Source organism: Gopherus evgoodei, chromosome 10 (assembly GCF_007399415.2).
Source record: "Gopherus evgoodei ecotype Sinaloan lineage chromosome 10, rGopEvg1_v1.p, whole genome shotgun sequence".
Classification (NCBI taxonomy): Eukaryota; Metazoa; Chordata; order Testudines; family Testudinidae; genus Gopherus; species Gopherus evgoodei.
In genome coordinates, this window is record NC_044331.1 from 69,457,324 (window position 1) to 69,475,961 (window position 18,638).

Genomic DNA, 18,638 nt, shown 5'->3' on the forward strand with positions numbered 1-18,638 from the left:
GGTCTGTGGGAAACATCATGGCGTTAAGCACACTCTTACTTTTGCCACATACACCAGTGAGACAAGAATCAGACCTTTGGCATAGATTGCGTAACTGATTTGTATTACTTTGGGTCCATCAATATTGTTTTTTCAGGCAGTTCTCAGTAAAAAGTTTATGTAAATAATGTCATTTCAGATCAAAGGCACTTCAAAGAATATTCTTCTTAGATGTTTATATAATCTAAACCAAGAACTCTGACGAGGTTTTTGTGCCATGAAGTTTTTATTTAAACTCCAGATTTTTAACTCAATTTGGACCCCGAAGTCACCTTGTAGATTCTTCAGTTTATGTTGCCGAGGATTTGCCCCTCAAAATATCTCTGGCTATGAATCCCCGAGCCTCTATAAAGATTTGCCAGAGCACTTAATTTTGCAAGTGATGTTTTGGACAAGTGGAGTCAAATGGAAAAGGTAACGTTTTGTCTCCTTAGTTCCAATATTTTCTTTCATTTTTGTCTGGTGTTATATCATGTTATAGATACTGGTTCCAAAACATGTGATCTCTAATGATTCTTTCATAGTAGATGATAACTATTTTGCTGCTATAGGATACTTTCAAGGGTATCAGATAAATAATTGAGCTGTCTGGAAAAACTTTTGTCCCACGTTTTCCATCTGAAAAATGTTGTTTTGATTAAACCAAAAAATTGCACAAATCATATCAATTTGATGAAATTCCCATTAAATTAAAATTAAAAGTTTCATTCTGAAAAAAATTGAAATTTAATTTCTAAATTAAATTTTGATTTTATGCAGTCTAGTTGTAGCTGTGTCAGTCCCACAGCGTAGAGAGGCAAAGTGGGTACGGTAAGATCTTTTATTGGTCCAGCTTCTGTTTGTGGGAGAGAAAGCTTGTCTCTCTCAAAAACTGAAGTTGGTCCAATAAAAGATCTATCTCACCCACTTTGTCTCTCTTTTTTGATTTTGTCATTTTATATGACATTTATTAATTTTACATTAATACACAGAATCTTATATTATGCACTACTACTGCTCACACACGCTGTCATTCAGAATGAAAACAAATGACAGCATGTTGAAATGTGCTATGAAATGGAAATTCCAAATTTCAACCAGCTCTAGTGAATAGGCAAATGCCACCAAGAGTATTTGCTGCTTCACTTGACAACATATGATCATGTTTAGGATAAGGGCATAAGTAGAAAAGAATGAGAAGGGAATATTATTAGTCCCATTTTATTGATAGGGAACTAAGACAGAGAGATTAATGACTTGCCCAAGGTCACAAGAGAAGTTTGTTGCAGAGCTGGGAAATAAACCTACATATCTCCTTCATCCCAATCCTCTGATTTAAACACAAGCTTAGCCTTCTGCTCCTGGGCCCTGCATCAGGAAAGCATCTCTATTCAGGAAAGCACTTACATCCCATTTATGTCAAATGGCTGAAAATTAAGCATGTATTTAAGAGCTTTCCTGAATTCGTGCCTTTCCCCCCCTGATTCTGCAACCGTTGACACATGTGCTTAACTTTACACACGGTAGGTAATGAAATCAGTGGGACTATCATGTTCTTAAAGTTATGCACATGCCAAAGTGTTTTGCAGGATCATTCTACATTTTTTATTCTTAATCATGGTCAATAATTGGAATCAATTAAAGCATTCAGAAAACGTCTGAATTCAGTATTTTATCAGGGGATAATATTTAGAGAAGTAATATATTTAGCTATTTTGCATAAAAATATATACACAGGGAACTTAGGTTTAAAAATGGCAAAAGAATAAATAATTGCATGTTTTCAGTAGGAGAAGCTAAAACCATCATAATTTACGTTAGAAACTTTTTTGTGCTTTTACTAAGCCTAATCCTGCAGTCACTGACAGTCTTATCTACACAGCGAGTCCATGATTGGGCCTGCTGTACATTTTCACCTGCGTATGTTACTTGTAATGGTCTGTTGTTTAAAGAATCGTTATATTTCTCATTAACTTCTCAGTGCAATTTTATATGATGATCTTTTCTTGTTTACCAATAAGAGAACTATGGCCTCATCCCACTGCTATGTTGAGTATAGTAGTTCTAAGCACTACTGTGATAGAAATAACAATCATCTTCATTATGCGTTCTGAACCATGTTTAAAGGAAGCAGAATAAGGACCTTGTATACTTGGAGTTATACTAATAACGTAAAGAGTTCGACAGTTCTTTTCCCATAACCATAATTGTAATCTATGGCAAAACATGTTCACAGGTAAACCTTCCCACAGGCTGGCCTAAACCTGCACATTTCATATGGTAACAAGGCATCGTTATGCATAGCTTGGGCAGCTCAGAAGATGAGAAGCAAATTCTCCAATGTACTTGATTAACAAGCAAATATTAGATTTGGGATATAAACCCACAAGCCTATAAATACTTACACACATGCTTACCTTTAACCACAGGTTAGTCCTGCTGAAGTCAAGGAGACTGCGCCTCTGCTTGAAGTTAAGCAATTGTGTGTTTGAAGCATTGGTCTCTTCTTGATTGTTGCATTATTTACACATTTTCCAAATTTCTTGTCTTTGCCAGAATGGAGAGAGAGCCTCCTCCATCCCAGCCCTCTGGTGGGTAGGTGATCAAGGCAATGAGGTAAGGTGGAGTTTTGAGGAGCTGGGATTTCTATCCAGGAAAGCAGCAAATGTACTCTCTGATGCATGTGGTCTGAAAAAGGGAGACAGAGTTATAGTAATGCTACCCCGGATACCAGAATGGTGGTCGATAACAGTGGGCTGCATGAGAACAGGTCAGTACAAAGAATAATAAATGACTGAATTTATTTGTATTTCAGTAATGCTTATAGACCCCAACTGAATTCCAGGCCCTATTAAAATAGGCACTGTACCAACACAGCAAGAAACAGTCTATTGTGGGTGTCCTCCATTCTTATATCTTTCTCCCTTCTTTGAGGATTATCTCCAGTAGGGGTTCAGGCAACAGACAGTCTGTTTACATGGAAACTCCAGCCATTTTCACTGTCAATATATAAAGTTCTCACTCACACCCTTGTTCAGAATAATAACTTAACTAAGTGATAGCCATTTTGTTGATAGCTGGCTGAGGTGCCAGTATGTCTTTGTCTCTGAAAAACTGGTTTTGGCATGCTTTTCTGACTCTGGAGCATGCTATAGCAATGCTATACCATAGAATCTTATAACCTTATATACAATGTTGATACACATATTTTACCAGGACAATAATGTTCAGCAGATTATGACATTTCAAATGATACTTCACAAGGCATAATTTGTACAAAATTTATCACAGTCTTGTAAAAGTGGTGACTATAATAATATAGATTGTCACAGTGAGGTAATATCTTTTATTGAACCATCTTCTGCTGGTGAGAGAAACAAGCTTTCAAGTTTACCCATAGCTGAAGAAGAGCTCTGTGTAAGCTCAAAAGCTTGTCTCTTTTGCCAGCAGAAGTTGGTCCAATACAAGATACTGTCTCACTCACCTTGTCACTCTAAAGGAAGTGTTATTATTCCATTTTATAGATAGCGATCTAAGGCACAGAGAGATTAAATGACTTGCCCAGGGTCACACTTTGAGCTTCTGGTAGACCTGAGAATTGAACCTAGATCATCTTTTTTTTTAAATGACTTTCCATTTAAAAATTTCCTTCAATTTTTTAAAATTAAAAACATAAAAAAATGCTTGAAATCAAGACAGGAGTTTTGTTTTGAATTGAATTAAATGTTTCATTTGATGTGAAGCAATTTTTTTCCATCTTTATGATTTACCGAAACTTTTGAAAATTTTTGGTTTTGTTTTGATCCTAAACAATCTTTTCAGTTTTTCAAATTCCCAGGAAACTGAAAAATGCATTGCTCAGATAGCTCTGCTTAAGAGCTTTCCAGAATCTCTGCCTTAGCCCCTGATCCTGCAAACGTTTATACACATTCTTAGTCAATCCCAGTGAAATCAATGGCACTATTCATGTGCTTAAAGTTAAGCACAGCTTAAGTGCTTTCAGGATCAGGGTCAATAACTGACATCCATTAAAGCATTCAAAGAATTTCCAAACTTAGTATTTTTATCAGGAGATAATATTTCAGAGAAGGAGTATATTTAGCCATTTTGCATAAAAGGATGTTTTGACATTTAAATATTGTATTGATTGTTTATTTTTTAAACAAATTCATGACAAAATATTAATAAAAGAGCCCATTTTACAAAGGACAAAGCTGAGGCACACAGTTTAAATGATATCTTAGCCTCGTGGGGCCACAGGAGGGGGCATCCCCCAAATAGTGTGGCCTTAGTAGTGGCAGCAAAATAACGGTATCTCCCAGAAGATTTTTCTGCAAAGATAAAAAAGGAAGAACTTAGGGTGAAGGATTAGGTTGGGATTTCTGATTCATAATGATGCTTTACTTCAGTCTGATGTAGCTTAACTCTGCTCCTGGTAATAGGCTACCACTAGAAATAAATCTGAAGAGGCAGTTGCATGGGAATTAATTCTCAAAGGCTGTGGAAGATAACAGCAGCAAGAAGGCATAGCACCGAAGGATAAGTACAAGGGGCCAGATGTCCAACTAATGTAAATTGGCACAGCTCTGTTGAAGCCAATGGCCTTACACTGGCTAGAATCTGGCCCAAATATTTTAAAATGTTCAGCTACTTTTAAACTTCCATTTATTGCACTTCTAGGAATTATCTATATTCCAGCAACAACCCAGCTGACAGCTAATGACATTTTCTATAGACTCCAGGCTTCTAAGGCCAAATGCATCATCACCAATGATACACTGGCACCTGTAGTGGACTCAGTTGTGTCCAAGTGCCAGTTTCTAAAAATCAGGCTAATGGTATCTGAAGGCAGCAGGGATGGCTGGCTGGACTTCAAAGAACTACTCAAGTGAGTATGTCTTGCCTCAGTGAGCTAATCATCCAAATGGAAATTCAGGCTTTTCCAGCTTTCTATTGTACCCCTCCTTGTTTAAAAAGCAGTTTGAGAACTGAGATAACTCATATATTCTGTGTGTTTTGGGGGAGCCAGCTCTTGCCTCATTTAGCTGACAAAGTCTGCATTCCAACACTAAATTAAATACAAGTATAAAAAGTTAACGGGGATGGGAGAGGAGATATGCAAATACGTTTGGCTTTAAATATATAGAGGGCGAGGATTAACAGAACAGGGTCATTCTGCTGAAAAAGTGTACTGAACTCTAGCTTCAGTTACACTTATAGGGCCATTGAAGTCAACAGAAGTCTTTCCATTGATTTCAGTGAGCACTGGATCAGGCCCTTAGCTCCCATTGAATGCAAAGGGAGTTTTGTGTATATTTCCAAGGCCAGAATTTGGCCTAATAAATCTTACTGGCCAGTGACCATTAAGAATGAGACCATAGGCAGTTTAATTTGGGAAGAGAAAAGGAATGCCTGCACTAGAGTTGTAAACTAGATAGGGATTGAAGTTTCCTTTGTTGGGTAGCTTATCCACTCTGATGTACTCTTGTCTTTATTTTGAAGAGCTGCACATAGTAATCATAACCCTGTTAAGACAAAGAGTCAAGAAGCAATGACTATCTACTTTACTAGTGGAACCACAGGTTACCCCAAAATGGTGGAACATTCTCACAGTAGTTTTGGTATTGGAATGACCTCGACTGGAAGGTATGTACTGAAAATACTTTGTCGCTCTGATAATCCATGGCTACAAAATGAATATGTAAAAAATACTGAATATATGATTATTTGTCTGAAAATTCCTACCAGGAATGGATTGATCAATGGATTGTAGAGATGATCAAACCACAAAATTTCTGTTCTGTGGGAAATTCTGATATCTTGACATTTGTTTTCCTCCTGAATTGGATGAAAAATCAAAATATCTAAACTTTTTGTGGGACAAAGTTCCAAAATAATTTGGCAATTTCTCAATGTTTCATTTTTTCACATTTTCAATTGAAAAAAATGTTTCAACATTCTCAAATCAACATATTTAATGCTGGAGGACATTAATCTCTCCATCTGCCTTCACCACCAGAGTGCCACATGGGAATGTAGTTTCAGGTCTTTCATGTCCCCATTCTTCCCTTGATGGACTACATCTTCCATGATGCACTGCAGCCCCTCCCTGTGGCTGAAGTGCTGCAGCATATCATGGGACTCCCAAATAAAAATATTTCATTTTGTTTTTCTGATGAAAAATTCAGCCAAAATTGATTCTGCCAAAATAGATCGCTACAGAAAATTTTTAGTTTGATGAAACTCCTTTTTCTGATGAGAAATGTTTCATTCAAAAAATTTTGACCAGCTTATTCACTATTTAATATGTCTAGTTACTTTTTAAACAGGAGAATAAGAAATATCTGTTCTCCCATCAAGAAGCTGAAACAAAACCATGTGACTTAGATGAGCAATCACACAAGTATAATGAATAGATGTTAGCATTCAATTACTCACAGTATAACTCTGACTAATGAATCCACTCATAGGAATCAGGGTTAGTTCATGAACAGAAAAAAGAGCCATGTTCATTCACAACAAATAATTCCGTCCACTCCCCATCTGTACATTCACTTTTGTTTTTCTATTCAGTGTTTTTCCATTATAATTTTTTTTTTGTCATTGTCACCAGGTTTTGGTTGGATTTGAATCCCTCTGACATATTGTGGGGCCTGTCTGACCCAGGCTGGGTAAAATTTGCCTTTAGCTGTTTCTTTTCTCCATGGATTCAGGGAGCATGTATCTTTACACACAGCATGCTGCAGTTTGAGGCAACAACCGTCCTGAATGTAAGAATAAAAACATCATTATGTGGTTTGAGCCTTAATTGATATATGCAAAGCAGATGGTAAAAAAGGATAGCATCAGAAGTAACTTTAAAATATCATAAAAATCATGAGACTATGAGGGGAGGCAATGTTGTCTAGTAGTGTCATATCTGGGTAGGCTGCCTCTTTTGAGACTTTGTTTCCCCCAAGTGCACCCCTTTCAAGGCCTGTGCCTTCACTCTTCTTTGGGGATGGGACCCCACGATCCAGCTAATCTCTACTGGGTCTCTGGGTTACATCTCCCTGGTTGTCAACCAAGATACCTAGCAGGCCCAACAGGCTTGGCACCTGAAAGAGTTTCCCTTCAGGAGCCTGGGGTGGTAATAGTATGAAGCAACTTCTTCAATATATAGTATACCTTATTTACCAAAAGGTGCACAGCCCTCAGAAAAATTGATTGAAAATAGCAGAGATCTATGTGCATACTGTTTTACCTACACTTAGGAGTCCGGTGGCACCTTAAAGACTAACAGATTTATTTGGGCATAAGCTTTCGTGGGTAAAAAAACCCTTGTTCAGATGCATGGAGGGAAAATTACAGATGCTGGCATTATATTATTGACACATGATGAGAAGGGAGTTACCTCACAAGTGAAGAACCAGTGTTGGCAGGGTCAATTCAATCAGGGTGGATGTAGTCCACTCCCAATAATTGATGAGGAGGTGTCAATTCCAAGAAAGGCAAAGTTGCTTTTGTAGTGAGCCAGCCACTCCCAGGCCCTATTCAAGCCCAAAGTAATGGTGTTAAATTTGCAAATGAATTTTAGTTTTGAAGTTTCTCTTTGAAGTCTGTTTCTGAAGTTTTTTTGTTCAAGTATGGCTACTTTTAAATCTGTTATAGAATGTCCAGGAAGATTGAAGTGTTCTCCTACTGGCTTTTGTATGTTACTATTACTGATGTCCGATTTGTGTCCATTTATTCTTTTACGTAGAGACTGTCTGGTTTGGCCAATGTACATGGCAGAGGGGCATTGCTGGCACATGATGGCATATATAACATTAATGGATGTGTGGATAAATGAGTCCCTGATGGTATGACTGATGTGGTTGGGTCCTCTAATGGTGTCGCTAGTGTAGATATGGGGACAGAGTAGGCAATGAGGTTTGTTAGAGGGATTGCATTAGTGTTTCTGTGGTGTGGTAGCAAGTCACTCATCATAAACAAACACACAAAAGCATGCACCATTTTCACAAAAAGTAATACAGCTATTTTCCAGTTCTCTACATAAAGGCAGTGGACTGGGAGTCAGGAAACATAGTTCTGCTCTCAGCTCTATCACTGCGCTTCTGGGCGACCTCGAGCAAGTCACAGCTTCTCCCTATCCCACAGTTTCCCCATCTGCAAAGGGATGATAATAAAACTTTACCCTCTTTTGTAAAGTGTATTGAGATCTCTGAGTAGAAAGTATTAAGAAGTGTTAAGTGTTTTTATTACTTTCTCTTCACTTGTGCCTTTCACTGTGCGGTCACATTTGTCTGTCACTGTTGGAGGAAATGCTTAATTCCAAAACATAAGCAAGTTAACTTTCAAATAAATATAGATAAAAAGAAAGGAACAAGAACTCTTAATAGCCGCGCCAGACCTAGCCCAAGACATTATTCTAGCCCTGTGCCTTTTTAGTATAATGTATTCACGTTATTTATTGTTTGTATTGTGATGATGCCTAGGGCCCATATCATAGACCAGAGCCCAAATGTGCTTGGCACTCTACAACAACCAAAAGACTGTACCCAAAGGAACTTAAATGTGAATAACTTTTCTTTCATTCATAGTGTCTGTCCAGATTTCCTATAACCTCTTTCTGTGGTACACCAACTGTTTATCGCATGCTGGCGCAGCATGATATTACCAGGTACATCTAGATTGCTTACTAACCATTCCAACTGAACCATGTTCTAGCAGAATCACAGCCCTAGATTTTTCCTTTGCCAGGTTGTATTCTAGGTTGAAATTCTAGTTGAACTCACTCTGTAAGTTCTTTACCAGTTACAGCTGTAGTGAATGAAGCCCAGAACCGAACCATGCCTAAGTCTCTATAGCAATGCGCATTAGTCATCCTAATCATTGTTTTAAACACTTATTAAGCTACAAGTTCAAGAGCCTGAAGCACTGCCTAAGTGGGGGTGAGCCACTCAACCCTGAAGTGATGGAGAAATGGAAAAGCAAAACAGGGATGGATATCTATGAAGGATACGCCCAGACTGAAACAGTACGTTTGCATTCAATCACACACCTAATAAGCTTAATTCTAACTCAAGCTAATGAGGAAAGATATCAAATCCATATGGTAGGTTTCTTGCTTTTTCCAGGAAAACAGGCCCCAAATTTTCAAATATAGGCAACTAACATCAGGCTACTAAATCCATATGTAGGCCCCTGAATAAAAGTAGTATGATTTTCAAAGGTGCTAAGCACTTGCAGCCCCAATGACTTCATTTGGAGTTTTGGGTTCTCAGTATCTCTGAAAATCAGGCTATATTTATTCAGGAGCCTATACATAGATTTAGGTGTCTAAGTTTGAACATTTTGGCCAAGGAATTTAATTAGGCAGCATGTTTTCCTTCAGCCAAACATCTCAGCAGCAGCAGATTTTAAAGGGGCCATTAGCTATGCAATTAACTCATTAAATGTGTTCCAAAAACACAATAAGGTGTATCTTGCCACTGCGTGCAGGGGACTCAAAGTGGCCAATCTGGCTGGAGGGAGGGGGCAATAAGGAGGGCATACTGGCTACACAGCAACATTCCTTTCTTCCTTCAACCCTGTGCAAACTCAGCTGGGAGGAAACAAACCAGGCCAGGTCTGGGAGATAATCATTTTGTGTGACATCATTCCCTCTCAACTCTAGGGGGTTTCACGTGTAGATAAATGCTGATCCTGACAGTGAACCCCACTCCACAGGTGGGGATGCAATGAGCCAGACCTATGGGCTGGGCTGGGGCATGAGGAACCAGGACAGAGGCACACAGCCTCTGCACTGATGGCCCTGGCTTCAGGTGTGTATTCAGAGATCCATGAGTTTCCAGGGATCAGTCCCAGTCAGTTCTCTGTGGCAGACAATCCTATCTGCCTAATGGAACAACTGGCAGGAAGTTCCATGTGCCTAATTCTGACGTCACACCAGTTTTGGTGGTTTTTTTTAACACTTAACTCTGTTGATATCAGTGGAGTCACTTCAGATCTACACAGGTTTAAGTGAGAGGACACCTAAGCCCCATGTGTCTAAACTTGTAGAATCACCAGCACTCTTGTAGGAAAAATTTGTGCAAGGGAAGATTTGGACATACGGAATAAAGTCTCCAATTGTACATGCTCACAATCATGGTAATGTAGCCAATAGTAAATAGCTGCTGGGCCAAATTCTTCTCTCAGGCTGATATTTCTTTGAAGTTAATGGATACTTCTCTCACACAGGCATACTTCTTTGTAATTAATGGAGTTAAAGTGGTGTAAAACAAATGCAAGTGAGAGAAGGTTGAGTTCCAAGGGATTTTATCTGGATTTTCTCCACTAGTATATTTGAGAGCAGACTTTATCCCACTGAGCTAGATCTTCAGTTGATGTAAGTTAGGATAACTCCATTGACTTCTTTGGAACAATATTGATTTACACCAAATGAAGATCACACCTGTTGTGTTTAAAATCACAATTTTTCATTTTTCAAATGAATATTTCTACAAAATGTTTACCAGTGAAATAGATCATGCAAAGCGTTTTCAGTTACAAATGTTCATATCTAAATAAAACATCAAGCACTGTATTTTGTTGCACACATACAATTTTATTTTACAGGTTTTGATATGTTCAGTTTGCAAAGGCATGAAGATTAAACCTGGTGCTATGGGAAAGGCATCTCCACCTTATGATGTTCAGGTATTTTCATACTCCTGGTCACTTTCAATCTGAAGAAAGAAAGTTCCCACACCACACAAGATTCTCTCTCAACATTTAATTCAGTAGATCGCTCTGTTTAACAGAAAGACATTAAATCATCCAGGAGGGGTTCTCTCTCGTTCTAGGTAATAGATGAAAATGCTAATATTCTGCCTCCTGGGAAAGAAGGAGATATTGCCATCAGAATAAAACCAACAAGGCCATTTTGTCTTTTCTCTCACTATGTGGTAAGGAAACTTTGTATGAAATGAATCAGACTTTGAGGCCACATCTTAAATACATGGATAACTTTTTAAAGTATCTTGCTGTGGGTGTCTATATCCTTCCAAAGACAATAGCTCATGTGTCTCATAAACAGGATTTCCACTGCTGCAACCAGAGGCAGAAAGTGTACTTGTGGGTGAGGCTGAGACAGAAAGCCTCTGCAATATTTCCTCCACTGGGGGACTAAGGCTATGTCTGTACAGCAGGGGTTGGCAACCTTTCAGAAGTGGTGTGCCGAGTCTTCATTTATTCACTCTAATTTAAGGTCTTGTGTGCCAGTAATACACTTTAACCTTTTTAGAAGGTCTCTTTCTATAAGTCTACAATATATAACTAAACTATTGGTGTATGTAAAGTAAATAGGGTTTTAAAATGTTTAAGAAGCTTCATTTAAAATTAAATTAAAATGCAGAGACCCCCAGACCGGTGGCCAGGACCCGGGCAGTGTGAGTGCCACTGAAAATCAGCTCGCGTGCCACCTTCGGCACACATGCCATAGGTTGCCTACCCCTGCTCTACAGCAATCATACAGTGTGACTGCAGCCCAAGTATATATACCTGAGCTAGCTTTAATATAGCTATCTCAGGTCCCAGAGCAGTGAAGCCGGGGCAGCATGAGCTTCAGCGCAGGTTGTACAAACCTGTCTGAAACCCTGGGTAATTACTTGAGGGTATAGCCTGTGCTGAAACCAGTGCTGGCCCAGCTTCACTCTTGCAGGACCTGAGCTAACTAGACTAAAGCTAGCTTCGGTATATTGGCTCGAGCTGCAATCACACTAAGTGACTGCATTCTAGCCATACCCTAAGAAGCAAGTGACTATGGCCAGGGATGCATTGATCCAACTCAGCCTCAACTGATAGGGCTCCTGTGGAAAGCCTGGCAGATTTTTAATACTTTCTCCCCCATGAGATATCCTAAGGGAGGTCACACAGCAGGACTGCTGCCTGCCCTTCCTCCGGTGCATATCCTTGGATGGAGGTGGGGCAGGCTGGCCCTGGAAAGTGTGAGTAAAAGCGAATGTGGCCCAGAGTTCAATGTTTTTAATGGTTCATTGCAAGGAGGTACATTTAATGAAGAACACAGTTCTCCCATTCTTTGTCTCCTCCTCCACCTCAGTCAGGGGCGGCTCCAGGCCCCAGCACACCAAGTGCCTGCTTGGGGCGGCAAGCGGGGGGCGGGGGAGGGCGCTCTGCCAGCGCCGCAAGGGCGGCAGGCAGGCTGCCTCCGTGGTTTGCCTGCGGAGGCTCCGCTGGTCCCACGGCTTCAGCGGACCTCCCGCAGGCAAGCCGCGGAAGGCAGCCTGCCTGCCATGCTTGGGGCGGCAAAATTCCTAGAGCCGCCCCTGACCTCAGTCTTCCAACTTGATTTTCTAATCATGCTATTATGAAGGTGGATATAAGGGCTGACTTTTCAAAGAAGCAGACGGTGGGAATGCCCACAAAAATATACATGGCCCTTTTGTACCTGCAAAATCTGGCTAAAAGGGTAGGTAACGTATAAAGATATATGCATGCGTGATTGCCGCCTTCTGACTTGCCTCATGTAGCCTGTCCCAGTGAACCAGGCTTGAAATGGAGAGACTACGAGCAAGTGCCTGGAAAAGCCTGTGGGCACCTAGCTGGAGCAAGAAGAAATTTGCAAAATGCTTCTGTTGGCATATGGCAAAGATAAATCACTGCTGGTTCACAGGCAATTTAGACACATTAGGGCTACATGCCAGTACTCCTTCAGCTCAAGTGTAATCATTTGTACAGCTCTAATACAAAGTCCATCTCAGAAATACAGAATGTATTCATAGTAGATTAGATCATGCTAGACTTGTATGAACTACAGCAAGACTGAAAAGGTTCAAAATAAGAAGTTATGAAAAGTTTTGAAAGTTTTAAAAAATTATCTTGTATAAAGATAAGTGAGTTCTCATGAAACCTTTCCTGACGGAGTAACTATGGCCGCCTTCTGTTAAGTAACAATTTATGGTTAAACACCACTGAGGTCCTGATCTGTCTCCCATTGAAGTCCATTGGGATTTTTTCCATTGACTCCAGTGGGAGTTGGATTGGATACTAAGGGTTCATTACCATTTGTGAGATATTACTTTGTTGTCAGGATGATCCAGAGAAAACTGCTGCATCAGAACGTGGGGATTTTTATATCACAGGAGACAGGGGCATTGTGGATGAAGATGGATACTTCTGGTTTATTGGAAGAGCTGATGACGTCATTTTATCTTCTGGGTAAGTTTGTTTCTATGGGGTTTCCATACTAAGCCACCAGACATTGAACAGTTTGTAAATACCACGCTCTTATTTCCTCTCCTAGATATCGTATTGGACCATTTGAAGTAGAAAATGCCTTGATGGAGCACCCGGCAATAGCAGAAGCAGCTGTTGTCAGCAGTCCAGATCCCATCAGAGGAGAGGTAATAAGGTTGATATTAGTGGTTATGCAAAAACACCTACTGTATATACTTGTTTAGAAATAAGCTGTAGCTGTCAAGGGAATCTAGGAATGCTAAAGGCCATATTTTCAAATGTATTTAATCACTTAAAAATGCAGAGAGTTGCCTAGCATGATTTTCAAAGAGCCTAAGCAAGTTAAGGTGCCTAACTCCCATTGAGTTTAAAGGGAGTTAGGTGCCTACACAGACTAAGTGCTTTGAAAAAATCTGACCCTACGTTCTAGGGAAAACTGACTAGTGTTATGTTATTTGTTTTGCTGTTTAAAAATAAATTGATTGATTCTACTCTCATATACAACCAAGCAATCCTTAGTTGTGCTGCAGCATGCCTAAGAGCAGCCACAGGGCTGCTGTAAGTTCCACTAACTTGAAACAGTGCCCTAGAGCTGTTGTGCTAGCCAGGAACCACTGAAGAACAGAGTGCTCAAGCCACACCCCTCCTACCTCCACCTGTGCTGCGTGTTAAGAAGAGGTGGTAAAAAGCTGGCATAGTTGACTGGATGAATCCTCAGATGCCTGCTTGGGGCAGTTTTAAAGCCCTGAATGGCACAAAGAGCCTTACTGTATGCCAGCATCTGGCCCATAATCTTATACTCCTCTCTTGAAAGCAATTTTAATGTTGCAAATTATCTTTTTCAGTTTGATCATTGTAGATGTGATTAAATATTAGATGTTGGCGACATCTGACTATGTCTTATAGGTGGTGAAAGCCTTTGTTATTCTGTCTCCTGACTTTGCATCACATGATCCAGAAAAATTAACGAAGGAGCTGCAAGAGCATGTCAAAAAAATGACTGCACCGTACAAGTATCCCAGAAAGGCAAGTACCTCCAAGTGCTGGATATAAGGGTAACTACTGACAGTGCACCCCAAAATTACAGCTGTTCTGAGCAAAACTAGAGTTCAGATTAGAAATGTAAACAGATTTTACTTTTTGTAAGCAAATATTTTCCTCTGTTTTTCTTCTATTATCCCCACTACCTTTTAGTCAGGTCTTCAAAGTAATTTTGAAACATACGACCAGATCTTTAGCTGATATAAATCAGTGTAGTTCTGTTGAAGACTATGGAATTATGCTATTTACACCAGGTGGGGATCTGGCCTATTAGGTGTTTTTATTCTGGAATAGTAGAGACAAATCTTTCTCAGATTTCAGTGGAACTATTCATGGGAGAAGGATAAGCTGCATTCATCATTTAATCAAATTTTATATATGATCCTAAAATTAATCTGATTTTATAGATTAAATATAATTTCACAATATATAATGAAATTCTGAAAACTATTTTCAGGAATTTTCAATAATATAACAGAGAAGAGAAGATGCTTCATGTGGTAGAATAACAAAATGACTGTAATACTGTACATAATGGGCCAGGCTCACAGCTGCTGTAAATTGGTGGTCTTCCATTGATTTCAATAATGCTATATTAGTTTCCACCAGCTGCAGATCAGGTTTAGGGATTATGCTGGGTGGGTGCTGCAGAATCAAAAAGGGATTGTATCATACTGATCGTTATTGATGTATGCAGAATTTATACACATCAAGCTTCGTATTAAGGTTTTTATAGGGAAACTAGAGATAAGAACTAGAATCTACCATTCATGTCTCTAGGCTAGTATTATCAGTGGAATTCGGTTCTTATCTCTAGCTTACCTATAAAAGACTAATACTAAGCTTGGTATGTATAAATTGCTTCCACCCACTGTTCACAGGGCTCTTAGTCCAAACACTGGGCCTGATTCACTACTGCGTTACTTCAGTTTACACTGGTGTCATTACATTGATATCAGCTGTTAGACCTGCATAAAACTGGATAGCAGTGCACCAATCTCACAGTTTATAACTGAAGGGCTTTACATTTCCATTTGGTGTTTGAGTGGGTACTCCAACGTCGGGTGGTTCGTCAGTAGCACTTTATTTAGCTGTTACAGCCATATAGACACCCACCGAAGGCAGGGCAGAGTCTCATTGAAGTCTTAGTGGAAGGAAAAGTCTGTACTATCAAATCCCATTGCAGGATCCGGGCCGTAACTGGGACGTCTCTCTCTCTCATACATTTGATTAGTATGTGCTCTGAAAAAGAAACCTCACTTCAGTGGATTACAGGTCCAGTCCTGCTCCCATTGAAGTTAATGGCAAAATTCCCCTAGCTTTCAAGTGAGCAACTGGCTGATCCATTTCCCTAGCAAGGAGCTCGTTCTTTTATGAATGCTGGTGGACTTTCGCTGTGGTTTACCTTGAAGGATCCCTAACCTTTACAATAGAAGTTTTGTTCCAGAAAGCAAGACAGCAGCAAACCACATTTAATTTGCTATTTTTTCATTATTATTTTTGTTTTTTTTAAATTAGGTGGAATTTGTTCAACAGCTACCAAAGACAATCTCTGGGAAAATCCAAAGGAAGGAATTAAGGAAGAAAGAGTGGGAGAGAATTTAGCTTTGTTGTGGAGTTAAGAGCATACCTTTTCATTTCTGCTATAGTCATTCATTGCTTCTTCAGGCTATGACCTGTTCTCTGTTGATGTCAGAAGGAGCTAGATAGTATTTGTGATGAAGAATAGACATTGTCACTGTTTGCTGTAATTTGCAATGTTCTGGGGCCTTGGGATGGTTGTGAAACTCAGTGGACTTGATTCTTCTACCTTTTACACTGATGCGAAACTTCGTTGAAGGCAATACTGTGAGAGGAGAATCAGACCCTAAACTCCTCTTTATCTTTCTGTTTGATTCTTTTCCATCAATGCCTTATCATTCAATACTGACTGTTACACTGCTGGCAAGTATGTGTCAAATGTTGTTTTGTGAAAATATTGTACAATTATTTGTAATGGTCAAATTAGCTTTATAGAATACTAGATACGTTTTTGAGGTGGTAAGTATTGCTATATTGTCTTCTATTGCCACTATCTTTTTGTGTATGTTAGTTTCAAAAAATAAAAGATTTCCTGGGTTGTGAAATTGTTAGGTCACAAAATGTTGCTGTAACAACCAGATTTTCCTCTCCAGTATTCAAGCAATGATCTACATCAGCATCCTCATTAGTCATTATTAGGAGTTTGGGCCCAGTGCTTGCAGCCATTAATATTATCCTACTGAGTTCCACAGTAGTAGGCACTATTCTTGTTCGCAGCATCAGGTCTCACTGCTTCCCTGACATGGTACAAATCACCTTTGAGGTCAGTGTTACTTGTGCTCTGTGGAGGAATACTCTGATTCCAAGATTGCACAGTACTGTATATTAAGAGTAAACCCACATGCTGAAGATACTGTGATACGCTTTTTTTATTACTCTTTTAAAAGAACATGAAAGACAACTGAGCTTTGTGACTAAAGCAGGTTACATTTAGAGGTAAAATAAAAACACTGGTAAACCAGCAAGTACAAGAAAAGTGTTATTTTATCTCAGAATCTCTGGTTCTGCTGTGAACTCGCTCTAATTAAGGCTCTATGTCTGTCACGGAGGTCACTGAAGTCACGGATTCTGTGACGTTCCATGACCTCCATGACTTCTGCAGCTGCCAGTATGGCTGGCTCCAGAGCTGCCCAAGCAGATCAGGCAGCCCCTGGGCCAGTCGCACCGGCCACTTCTGGGGATGTTTAGGTCGGGGAAGGGGCTCAGAGGTGTGGGTTGGGGAGCAGGGCAGTGCTTACCTCAGGGGAGAGGGGCTCCCTGAAAATGGCCAGCACGTCCCTGCAGCTCCTAGGCAGAGGAGTCTAGGGGCTCTGCTCACTACCCCTTCCTGGAGGCACTACCCCACAGCTCCCATTGGCTGCAGTTCCTGGCCAATGGGAGCTGTGCAGCCAATGGGATCTGCAGAGCCAGAGTTCAAGCTCATGGCAGGGGTAGCGCATGGAGTCCCCCTGGCCTTCCCTCCCCCTAGGAGCTACAGGGACATACTGGCTACTTCCGGGGAGCTGCGTGCAGCCCAGTAGGGAACCGGCCAGCCCCACCAACTTTTTTCCTACCCTCCCCCATTACCCCCCAGCACCAGCAGGGATCCAGGACACATGCTGCCCTGCCTCCTAGCACCACTGGGGGTCCTGGGCCACCCCCCACAGTACTTGCAGCATCTCTGGACCACCTCCTCAGAGCAGCTGTGGCCCAGCCCAAGTTTTAGTCAAGGATATATAGTACAAGTCATGGACAGGTCACAGGCCATGAATTTTTGTTTACTGCCCATGACCTGTCCAGGACTTTTACTAAAAATACCCGTGACTAAAATGTAGCCTTAGCTATAATATGGCACTCATGAGCACATCTATTGCAGTGCTGAGGGCCTGGGAAAATAGCAAATGGTTTATGTAAAGCTGTTGATTACCTTTCAGTAGAATTAATTCAGTTACTAATTGGCAAAGAAACACAGATCCCAGCAGAGTCTGTGCCAAGAGGTTTTCTGCAGGTGGAGCTAACCACTTAAACATCCTCAGTTTTCAAATGTATATTGCTTTGCTTTACTACTACTAAGTACTTAATTACCACTGGTGGAATACAAAGGACTAGTCTCACCCCGCTATATCGATGTAGATATACACTCTAATGAAGGGCCTGATGCTGCATGATTGAAGCCAATGGGAGTTTTAACATTAACTTCAATGGGAGCAAAATCAACCAGCAAATGAAGACAGACGCAAAATATTTACATGCTCTAATCACTACATTTGTTACAGAAATGCGGGTGAAGCATTTCTGGCAGAGACTAACTGGCAAGGAAAGGAGGCTTTCTTTATTAATGAGTCCCTTGGGGTTGTTACATACACCCCAGATAAGGTGTTTGCTGCCTAGCCTGCCACTTATCCAAAGAGACTATATTTTAAGTAAGCAACACAAATGACAGATTTGGAAGCTTCAGCTGCATGGGGCTGTAAAGTGCACTTAGCAGCAGCCTTGCAAAATCCTATTTACCAAGGTCAATAATTATGTTTCAATGAGCAAATTAAAAAACTGTTTCATTATCACAATCATGTCAATAGAATCTATGCATGTGCCAGCAAATATTGATGGCAGTTTTACAAAGCTGATGTAGAATGCTCAGTCCAACACCAGGATCATGTTTTTGGTTTTAATTCTTTGGAACAGTGACTGTCTCTTCCTATATGTGTCTGCAGCACATTTGCACTATTGTACTAGTCGGTGAATAAGCATTAATATTTCCTATATGTCACAGCTGGGATGTGTGTCTCAAAATTTAC

At 40.2% G+C, this 18,638-nt stretch overlaps 1 protein-coding gene across 1 annotated transcript; it reads left to right on the forward strand.

Moving 5' to 3' along the window:
- Positions 1-359: 359 nt before the first annotated feature.
- On the forward strand, positions 360-16,315 carry LOC115659068 (acyl-coenzyme A synthetase ACSM3, mitochondrial-like). Its single transcript, XM_030578835.1, has 13 exons — positions 360-453; positions 2,575-2,788; positions 4,699-4,906; positions 5,521-5,664; positions 6,632-6,788; positions 8,601-8,680; positions 8,914-9,037; positions 10,621-10,701; positions 10,848-10,949; positions 13,094-13,221; positions 13,307-13,406; positions 14,146-14,265; positions 15,799-16,315. The coding sequence occupies exons 1-13, from the start codon at positions 445-447 to the stop codon at positions 15,883-15,885; spliced, it is 1,554 nt and encodes a 517-aa protein (XP_030434695.1). The 5' UTR covers positions 360-444; the 3' UTR covers positions 15,886-16,315.
- The last annotated feature ends 2,323 nt before the right edge of the window (positions 16,316-18,638 follow it).

Bases quoted from the DNA above. Each gene is read 5' to 3' on its own strand.
- LOC115659068 (XM_030578835.1), top strand. The intron at 9,038-10,620 runs GTACGTTTGCAT...TTTATTTTACAG, and splicing joins GATACGCCCAGACTGAAACA to GTTTTGATATGTTCAGTTTG. The intron at 10,702-10,847 runs GTATTTTCATAC...CTCTCGTTCTAG, and splicing joins CTCCACCTTATGATGTTCAG to GTAATAGATGAAAATGCTAA.